Genomic DNA, 10691 nt, shown 5'->3' with positions numbered 1-10691 from the left:
CAATCTTTCCCAACATCAGGGTCATTTCCAGGGAGTCTTCTCTGCTCATGAGGTGGCCAAAGTACTGGAGCCTCAGCTTCACGATCTGTCCTTCCAGTGAGCACTCAGGGCCGATTTCCTTCAGAATGGATAGGATCTTCTTGCAGTCCATGGGACCCTCAAGAGTCTCCTCCAGCACCATAATTCAAAAACATCAATTCTTCGGCAATCAGCCTTCCTTATGGTCCAGCTCTCACTTCCATACATCACTACTGGGAAAACCATAGCTTTAACTATACGGACCTTTGTTGGCAAGGTGATGTCTCTGCTTTTGAAGATGCTGTCTAGGTTTGTCATTGCTTTTCTCCCAAGAAGCAGGCATCTTTTAATTTCGTGACTGCTGTCACCATCTGCAGTGATCATGGAGCCCAAAATATATACTGTATATATATGAAACTTATTTTCCTTACCCACTGAAGAATCTAAACAAATGAAGAGCAGAAGTGGCAGCAGCATGTCACGATTTATCTTGGTCCAACCAGGCCCTGGGGGCTGAGAGAAGGTGCCCAGTGTAGTGCCCAGTGCCAATCCATCACCAGGCTCAGGACTAGAGGAAGCCACATGGCAGCATTGCCACTACAGTCATACCTTGGAAGTCGAACAGAATCCGTTCCGGAAGTCAGTTCAACTTCCAGAATGTTCAGAAACCAAGGTGTGGCTTCCAATTCGCTGCAGGAAGCTCCTGCAGCCAATCAGAAGCCATGGAAGCCGTGTTGGACATTTGGGCTCCAAAGAACGTTCGCAAACCGGAACACTCACTTCTGGGTTTGTGGCGTTCGGGAGCCAAAACGTTTGACACGCAAGGCGTTCAACTTCCGAGGTATGACTGTGTTTAGTCACGTGTCAAAACCTCAAAATGTATATGCCACTTTATTGCAATAACACCTCAAGTGGTTTACACACACACACACACACACACACACGTAAAATTATCAAGAAGCAAGTTTAAAGCAGGTGTTCCAAAACATTCAAAAGATAATGGTAATCAACAGGAAGCATAAAGAGATTAAATCACATGCCAGCATTCTGCTTGCCTGGATAGGCTTGTTTCAACAATGTTTTAAGCAGGAAAGAGCATTGCCAATAGGCAGAGATTTTTACAGTTATCATTTCCAGTAATCTCGAAATGAGTATAATGTAATCCCTGTAACAGTCACAGTTCTGCAGATCGAAGTGGCCATGATAAGGCAATCACACAATTAAACGGGTCCCATGTTGTTGCTAATCCTAACCACCATGAACTTGGCCCAGGAGCAAATCAGCAAGGAGTGCAGATCTCTTGAGAAGAGGTGCTATTTTGCTGTCAGGGGCTTAATCCTGTCAGAACCTATATTGCAGCACTCTGTACTAATTTTATCTCCTGGATCAAGCAGGGATCCTACCCAACTACATTATTTCAACACAGTGGGGGGCGGGCTTTGAATGCCATTTCCCCAACACTGGAGTCATGCCAACAGAAGCCGCCATGCCAACATCAAGAACGGGGCAAGAAGGCAGCGCCTCACCCCAGGGCCAGATTTAGGTTTGATGAGGCCCTCAGCTACTGAATGTAATGGGGCCCTTTATATGTCCAGCTGTCCTTTGTCAACAACTAATTGCCACTGTTTTCTGTGTTAAATATATGCTATATGGTAATTTATGGACCTAATAGGTATCTAAAGCCATTTGCACAAGTTGCCATGCAACCGGTCCATGCAGAATGTAGGCACCCTATACAGTGGTACCTCTGGTTGCGAACAGGATCTATTCCAGAGTCCCTTTCACAACCTGAAAGGAACACAACCCGTGTCTGCGCACGCATGGATCATGATTCACAGCTTCTGCGCATGCCCGTGATGTCATTTTGCGCATCTGTGCATGTGTGAGTGGCGAAACCTGGAAATAACCCTTTCCAGTACTTCCGGGTCGCCGCGGGACGCAACCTGAAAAAACATATCATGAAGCAAACGTAACATGAGGTATGACTGTATAAAGAAATGAGCAAACCAGTGATATTTTAGGGAACAGGCTAGCAGGCGGGGCCCATTACTTACATCATAGGAGCCTACACAACAGAAAACACTGTTGCTGTAGGTAGGTTTTATTTTATTTGTTTTTTATCTTATATTTTGGAAATGCACATCCAGGTTTTTTCCTTTAATTTTTTTGTGGAGATTTATTTTTATTTTTATTTTTATTTTTATTTATACCCCGCCCATCTGGCTGAGTTTCCCCAGCCACTCTGTGTGGCTCCCAATCAAGTGTTAAAAACACTACAGTGTTAAATATTAAAAACTTCCCTAAACAGGGCTGCCTTCAGATGTCTTTTGAATGTCAGGTAGTTGTTTATCTCTTTGACATCTGACGGGAGGGTGTTCCACAGGGCGGGCGCCACTACCGAGAAGGCCCTCTGCCTGGTTCCCTGTAACTTTACTTCTCGCAATGAGGGAACCGCCAGAAGGCCCTTGGTGCTGGATATCAGTGTCCGGGCTGAACGATGGGGGTGGAGATGCTCCTTCAGGTATACAGGACCCTGTAATATATCTTGTTTAGCTTATATATAAATCCAGCACTGCCTGCATAACGATTCCATTCATTTTGTGGAGTTTCCTTGACAGCTGATTCATGACTGGGTGGGTTTCAGAAACAGCTCCCTGCCTAGAGTCTTCTTAATCACTCTCCTTTTTATGACAGGCAGTGCTGTATAGTGGTTAGGATGTCAGGCTGGGATGTGGGAGACCCAGGGTTCAAATCTCCACTCAGCCATGAAGCTCCCTGAGAAACCTTGAGCCAGTTGTTTGTTTTTCAGCCTAACCACGTCAGGTGGCTGTTGTGAGGGGGAAATGGAAGGGAGGAAAAGCAGAATCTAAAGGAAAAGTGAAGCGAATAAGTCAATTTTTAAAATGCAGGTAAAAGCGAAAAGCTAAGTAACAACTTGGGATGCGGTTGGCGCTGTGGGTTAAACCACAGAGCCTAGGACTTGCTGATCAGAAGGTCGGCGGTTCGAATCCCCGTGACGGGGTGAGCTCCCGTTGCTCGGTCCCTGCTCCTGCCCACCTAGCAGTTCAAAAGCACCTCAAAGTGCAAGTAGATAAATAGGTACCACTCCAGTGGGAAGGTAAACGGCGTTTCCGTACACTGCTCTGGTTCGCCAGAAGCGGCTTAGTCATGCTGGCCACATGAACCAGAAGCTGTATGCCGGCTCCCTCGGCCAGTAAAGCGAGATGAGCACCGCAACCCCAGAGTCATCCACGACTGGACCTAATGGTCAGGGGTCCCTTTACCTTTAAGTAACAACTTACAAGTGACCTGTCCTCTTGCCAAGCTATCCTATATGTGGCCATCTTTCTCCATCTCTATGGTGGTAAGATGCAAAGGATGAAATATGACCTCTGTACCTTTAGCACTTGTGTAGAAGAGGGATAAGTTATAGCTTGCCAAAATCCTGCCTTCAATACCACTACTAAAGTCTTGGAGTCCCCCTTTTCAGTTTTGTGTCCGGTCACCGAATTCCACTCTTTTGACCTCTCCCTTAAAAATAATATGTAAGCAAACAGAAAGACCAACCTAAAAGACACAGAAATGTGGTGTGCTTTAAAGTTCTCCACAACTCTACATCAGGCGAGATGCTACACAAGTTAAGGAGTGGAAGAAGAAGAAGAAGAAGAAGAAGAAGAAGAAGAAGAAGAAGAAGAAGAAGAAGAAGAAAGATTGAAGCTGGCTGTTATAGCCATAAAGTAGTAATAGTAATATATGATTTGTACCCTGCCCATCTGGCTGGGTTTCCCCAGCCACTCTGGGTGGCTTCCAACAAAGATTAAAAATACATTAAAGTCTTCTTATAGATAGTGTGCAATCCATATGCTAGACTCAATCTAATTCCCCAGTGATGAGATACCATGTTCACGTTGATGATGTTGCAAAGCATTGCACCCACTAGGTGAAGACCAATGCTAAAGCAGATTCCTAGTGAAGAATCAACTTTACCGCCTGCTGTGCTTGTGAGTGACTTCTCCCCCTCCAGCCAGAAGTGTTTATGTATTTTCGGGGAGGGGTAGGAACCAGTCAGCTCAGAGAGATTAGAACTGATGGGTTGTACCTCTGCAAAGCATTTACCAGCAGAGGAGCTACTAGGAGCTGTATATTTGTCCTGTGATGCTCTAGGCTAGAGATACATACATATGCCCTTTTTTCTGTTGCTATAGTTACTCTTTGTATGTTTGGAGTATACAGACAACTACACAGAACAGCCTAAAGAGCCCTCCCTTGGAAACTGCATTGGAACTGAATGTCCTTTTAAAAAACGGCAGGAAAATGTATTGGAAACAATACACCAGGTAAGTCTGCTTTTTTCCCTCTCCTATAACTGCCTTGACACCTTCTTAATCTTTGCATGCACAGAGGCAAATTCTAAGCAAATTTTAGACACTCAAAAGCTTGCTATTTTGGCTCCAGCGAGAGTAAATGGTAATTGACAGAGCTGTAGAAGGCTTTACTAATTAGACTACAAATGTATTTAGGAAGCAGATGCCCTGGCAATATTATGAAAGAGAATGCAGCTGTTAAACTAGGATTCTATGAATGTGCAGGATAGCACCCTTCATTTGGCAACTGTGGTGGCTGAGCCATTCAGCTGCTTTACTCTAGTTTTTAAGAGTAAGATTCTCAGCTTGAAGTCTCATTGAATTTAGTTTTGACTTGCAGCACAGTACAAAAGCATGTCTACTCAGAAGTAAGTCCCGCTGAGTTCAATGGGGCTTACTCCCAGGTAGGCAGCAAGAGGATTGCAGCCTCACTCCTTAGTGGGTGATAGCCAACTAAGCCATTATTAGAGCAGAGCCATTGCAATCAATGCACTTAAGTGTTTTTAGCGGGTCTACTCTTGAGTATGACTTATGCCGATTGTCACGCAGTGTGTTTAGCATTGCATTCTTTACCTTACAATTAAGATGACATTCCTATGTACTGACTTACACCATGAGACATTTTATGGGATATCGTTTGAGTTTATTATGACATGAACCACTTTGGTGTTTCTTGTTTGCAAATGAAAAAAATAGCATGGAAACCTTTTTATTAAATAAAGTACCTGGGAGTCATGTCCCACTGAATTAAGTGGGATTTACTTCTGAGTAAACATGCCTTGGCATGTACCTTTCTCTCAAGCCCTTTGCTATATAAGCTATTTCTTCTGATTTTGCATTTCTAGGTTTATTTTAGCAGTGACTCTGGCCTTGCAAAGCATTCACTTTGGAAAAGGTGAGACGCTCCCTCTTCTTCTGTCTATTTTTTTTTTTGTCTCAACACTGTTAAATGTGTGCACTTTTTAAATAAAACACACCTATATCATCTTATTTTTTTATCACCTTGTCTCCTATAAGGGTCCAGACACGAGCAAATACAGGATGCTGGAGAAATTGCTGGCGCCACAGTCCCAAAGGATAACATCAAAGACCAACTCACCACATTAAATATCTTCAATGAGATGAACCAGAGTTATGAGAGCAGGAAACACCTCAATAAGCCAATAGTGCCTTTCATTGGTCTTACTGAAAGTAGGTAACAATGTCATTTGCCATCTTTATGCTGCCAAAACAATCATTATATACTGCAGAGATGGTCTGTGGCCCTCGCGATGTCATTGGATTCCAACTGGTCCCAGCCATCTGTATTTGCAGAAATAGCAGAGACAAAAAGTCTGGTATAGAGTTTTGAAATGTATATAGTCCAAACTCAAATCGCACTGCCACCAAACTTCCTGGGAATGCAATCCCAGATATGTTTACCTGGAGGTAAAACCCATTGTGTTCAATGGGGCTTCTTTCTACCTAAGTGTTTTCAGGATTCCAGCCTAAATTTTAAGCTATTCTAGCTCGCAGGGTTGTTGGGAGACTAAACTGAGGGACGCCTCTAAAGCTCCTTGCAGGAAGGGTGGGATAAAAATGTAATAAATGCACCTGTGTCCATTGGGAATCTGCTGTCAATTAACCCCAACCATTGTGCCACATCTAATTTAATACTCAAATGTTCATGGGTGCCAATTCTGTGGAAATATTTTATGGTGGTTCAAGCAGTTTTTATGCTGTTGCATATCTGAACAGGATCATAATAATAATAATAATAGTTTATTATTTATACCCTGCCCATCTGGCTGGGTTTCCCCAGCCACTCTGGGTGGCTTCCAACAAAATATTAAATATATAATAAAATATCAAACATTTAAAGCTTCCCTAAACAGGGCTACTTGACGTCTGATGGGAGAGCATTCCACAGGGTGGGTGCCACTACTGAGAAGGCCCTCTGCCTGGTTCCCTGTAACTTTGTTTATCTGCTTATCGCAGTGAGGGAACTGCCAGAAGGCCCTCAGCGCTGGACCGCAGTGTTCCTACGGGGAAGTGCTGCAGTTCCCATGTAATATGTCTATGGCTTAGGTCAATCACTGAGCTATATTGAGCTATATCAGAAATACTCTTTCTACCCAGGGATAATAGAAGAGCATGAGATGTTATTCTGCTATTAATGTCACATAAAAACAAGGCCATGTGCTTGTTAATTTTATTTCAGTTCATTGTTTTCAGCTAAACTGTGGGTAGGCAAACTAAGGCCCAGGGGCCAGATCCAGCCCAGTCGCCTTCTAAATCCGGCTCGCGGACGATCCGGGAATCAGCATGTTTTTACATGAGCAGAATGTGTCCTTTTATTTAAATCGCATCTCTGGGTTGTTTGTGGGGCATAGGAATTCATTCATTTCCCCCAAAAAAATATAGTCCGGCCCCCCACAAAGTCTGAGGGACAGTGGACTGGCCCACAGCTGAAAAAGTTTGCTGACCCCTGAGCTAAACTATAACCCATCAGAAATCTGCAAATCCAGGACCAGTCTTTGTTAGAGGGTCATAAGAAAAATCTGACTTTCATTCTTTTTGGCAAATGTCTGTCATGCTACTTTCAAAGAAAACCCATTTATTTAAGTGATGAGTGAGGTCTGCTTCTGGGAAAGTGGACTTATATGAAGTCCACAAGCTTCTTCAGCAGAGACATGCCAGGGGGTTGCTGCCTGGCCACTGAGTAATCCCTAGTAGTGTGCTTTTAATCCTTATCTAAACAAACTGGGCTTAACTGAGCAAACACTCTTAACAGGCAGCTAATTTTATTGTCCCCTCAAGGCCAATAAAAATCAGACCTTTGGCAGCCAAGGAGACTTGGTGGAACAAGTGAGAATGTAGGTTCAAAGAGGGTCTGCTTCTTAGTAAACCGTGGAATTATTCACTTCCAGGTAAAACGCTGAAGCGGGATTGCTGTCAAAATGGAGGAACTTGCATCCTGGGCAGCTTCTGTGCATGCCCCCAACACTTCACTGGCAGATACTGTGAATATGATCAAAGAAAGAGGTAAGGAAACTGACTGGGAGACATGAGTTCCTGGAGAGATGTAGTTTGCTTATAATTAGGGTCAATTGGTGGAAAAAAGACCAGTGAATTCAATGGAAAAGCTTTTGATGCAGCAGACAGAGGAGGGGAGGCAATTTTTGCCTACAGTGGTACCTCTGGTTAAGTACTTAATTCGTTCCGGAGGTCTGTTCTTAACCTGAAACTGTTCTTAACCTGAAGCACCACCACTAATGGGGCCTCCTGCTGCCGCCACGCCGCCAGAGCATAATTTCTGTTCTCATCCTGAAGCAAGGTTCTTAACCTGAAGCACTATTTCTGGGTTAGCGGAGTCTGTAACCTGAAGTGTATGTAACCTGAAGCGTATGTAACCTGAGGTACCACTGTATTTACCTTCGTACTGCTCACTGGAGGCTGGTGCTCTTTGGCATGATTAGGATGGAAGACAGAGCAGGATTTCTAAACTATAATTGGTTATTATTTTATGTTACGTTTTCTGTGGACTGCTGGCCTGGGTTTAAGTTTTTCCTATACTGCTGTTTTAACGATGGTGATGATGATAACATGTCAATATTAATTAATTCTGAACCTTCTGATCTGTTCTTGGCAGCAACTGTGGCGTGTTCAAACATGGACAGTGGATACGAAAGAGTTGCCATCTTTGTCGGTGTGCTTTTGGTGAACTGCACTGTCTATCTCCGCGAAACTGTGGTAAGATGGAACTTCAATCTATTGTTTTGCTAATTTGCTATATATTGATGGTCCTTCGTCATTCTGACTTGTCACCAGTGAGCTTCCATTTTATTTACCTTTCCAGAAGGATCCTTGTTTCTGAGAGCTTAGCAACAAAGGTTATTTCAATGTAGCTTCCTTTCTCCAAGCTATTTGAAAGACTTCCAAATAAAATGTCACAACGTACCATAACACTAGGGAACTTTCCCCTATTCCTAGTTTTAAATTTTCCTATCCCTCCAGCTGAATATTTGATGGAAGCAAAAAATAAGACTCAAAAGGTTTCTTGCCAACAAAATACAGTGGTACCTCGGGTTACATACGCTTCAGGTTACAGACTTCGCTAACCCAGAAATAGTACCTCGGGTTAAGAACTTTGCTTCAGGATGAGAACAGAAATTGTGCTCCGGCGGTGCAGCGGCAGCAGGCGGCCCCATTAGCTAAAGTGGTGCTTCAGGTTAAGAACAGTTTCAGGTTAAGAACAGACCTCTGGAACGAATTAAGTACTTAACCCAAGGTACCACTGTATAGGCATGTAGAGCAAATTAAGGAATGGGTCGTGTTGGAGTAGTTCAGATTAAATTTTATCATAATGATCCCTTCTGGCCTCAGAAATCTATGAAAGCCAGTCAGTTATGTATATCTGTTATTTAAATGTCTTATCTTAACAAAGTTCATTGAGCAATTAGGCTATATCAGGAACTAACTCCACACTTGCTTGACTGCTAGTTATATGTAAAATATATGCTAAAAGAGTGATCCTTAATGCATCCCCCACTAAATAATGATTCTCCCAGTTCAATTAAGTACATTGTAAGGAGCAGGAGTTCAACAGAAGATGTTATTTCGGGGAAGAACTTCCTCAGTTGAATTTCTGTCTGTCCTGAGGCTGTTAAAAGTACAGAAGGACTATCTCCAGCATTATCTAGCTTGGGAACTTTAGTCCAGCACCTCCATTCTTAATGCCTTTATTTTGAAAGGCAGGCCCACTAATCAGAGTGTTCAGTATTTTTTCCTCCCTATAAATGGTTTAGGAAAGAGTATGGCTTTAAACTTAGAAGTTCCAGTGTAATATATCTGAAGTGTGTATCTGAAGAAGTGTGCATGCACACAAAAGCTCATACCAAGAACTAACTTAGTTGGTCTTTAAGGTGCTACTGGAAGGAATTTTTTTATTTAGTGTAATATATGTGATCCTTGTAGGTTTGGGGTATTAATCTGTTTATTTCCTTTACTTGTGAGAAAAGGGTTAAAAATAAAAGGCATTCTATTAACTTCCTTGTGGTTTGTATTTACATTTGATTATGCTGTGATTAATGCCTGCAAGAGCTGATAAGTTGTCTCACAAAGAGGTCCGCATTTGCACCTCTCAGCTGAGAATGGGATCTGTGATTGGCTTCCAACAGATGTTAGCTTTAGCTTAAGTACTTGCAAAGAAGCAGAGGAAATTGCACAATCTGTTGAAATTCTTTGCGGAGAGGTCCCCCTGTTAACAAACTAACCATTTCTATTTTGTTTCTCAGCTGTAAGCGAGGAAGAGGAATGGATCCATTTACTTTCAAATGGCCAAAGATTAAAGAAAACAATGGGCTGCTTCTTCCTAGGCTGTTTCTTTGCACTCTGTGGACTGCTCTACCTGTTGTGAAAACTCTTTTAAGACTGGTATTCATAACCATGATTGGCCTTATGATGATGATGTTTGCCCTTCAAAAGAAGGAAGACTAAATGCTGAAACAAAGGACAGTGCTATATATAAAATTTATAGTGCCTGCTGTTGTTTTAAACTCCCAGTTCAACTTTCACAGTAAACTCAGCAAACCTCACTTCTGCAGTGTCCACAGAAAATTGCTCAAGAAATAAAAAGGGGCTGATAATTAACATTTTTGTTTTCAGGGATCAGGAACCTGCAGCTTTCCAGATACTGTTGGAACCCAACAATATCTGGGAAGGCTGTAGGTTTCCCATCCTGGTGTCAGTCAGATTGCTAAATCTAAAAAGGACATGCTGCTTTGACTCAGAAGGACTGGGACTGGTTGTTGCACTAGGCCCTAAAATTGGTCTCAAACGTCCTGTTCTGAGCATCTCAGAAGAACCAGTGAGATGCTGGAATAGCTAGTCATAAAGTTATCCCTTGTGAAGTGCAAGCCCTACAGTGGCTAACGACTGCTTCAAAGATTAGCCCCAGTATTAAACTAGTGTTTGTTAATGAAAAAGCACTATAATGCATTTTAATGCCGATTTTTGTTAACTTCTGTTTAAATCTGATTTAAGCAGTTCTTTATTCTGAAGTGTTGACTCTTCCAGTGGAAGAAAAATGTATTTTCTATGGCTTAGGTGCTGGAAACAGTAAATGTTGTGTATATTCTGGAACTTTCTTTTCCTTGAAAGGGTAAAATAAAACTTATGGAACATTAGTGAACCAATCTATTTTTGGTACTCATTGCATTTGCATGTGTTCAATCATACGTCAGTTCTGTCCCATTTCCCCATTAAATGAAACTTGAAAGTCTGCATGAAAACTTGAATTCTAATTGCATTTTGAGACATCGTTTTGAG

At 42.4% G+C, this 10691-nt stretch overlaps 1 protein-coding gene across 1 annotated transcript; it reads left to right on the top strand.

Moving 5' to 3' along the window:
• Window positions 1-4185: 4185 nt before the first annotated feature.
• Window positions 4186-10483, top strand: LOC310688481 (cryptic protein-like). Its single transcript, XM_083465056.1, has 6 exons — window positions 4186-4355; window positions 5228-5277; window positions 5400-5573; window positions 7292-7406; window positions 8014-8114; window positions 9659-10483. Exons 1-6 carry the CDS (start codon window positions 4333-4335, stop codon window positions 9778-9780), a joined length of 585 nt encoding a protein of 194 aa, XP_083321182.1. The 5' UTR covers window positions 4186-4332; the 3' UTR covers window positions 9781-10483.
• Window positions 10484-10691: the final 208 nt, after the last annotated feature.

Source organism: Podarcis liolepis (assembly GCF_965112155.1).
Source record: "Podarcis liolepis genome assembly, chromosome: 11".
NCBI classification, from domain to species: Eukaryota; Metazoa; Chordata; class Lepidosauria; order Squamata; family Lacertidae; genus Podarcis; species Podarcis liolepis.
The sequence above is the reverse complement of the archived record's forward strand: the minus strand, read 5'-3'. Positions and strand labels throughout refer to the sequence as shown.

Bases quoted from the DNA above. Each gene is read 5' to 3' on its own strand.
- LOC310688481 (XM_083465056.1), top strand. From the start codon at position 4,333: ATGTATTGGAAACAATACACCAG. The intron at 4,356-5,227 runs GTAAGTCTGCTT...TTGCATTTCTAG, and splicing joins TATTGGAAACAATACACCAG to GTTTATTTTAGCAGTGACTC. The intron at 5,574-7,291 runs GTAGGTAACAAT...ATTCACTTCCAG, and splicing joins TTTCATTGGTCTTACTGAAA to GTAAAACGCTGAAGCGGGAT.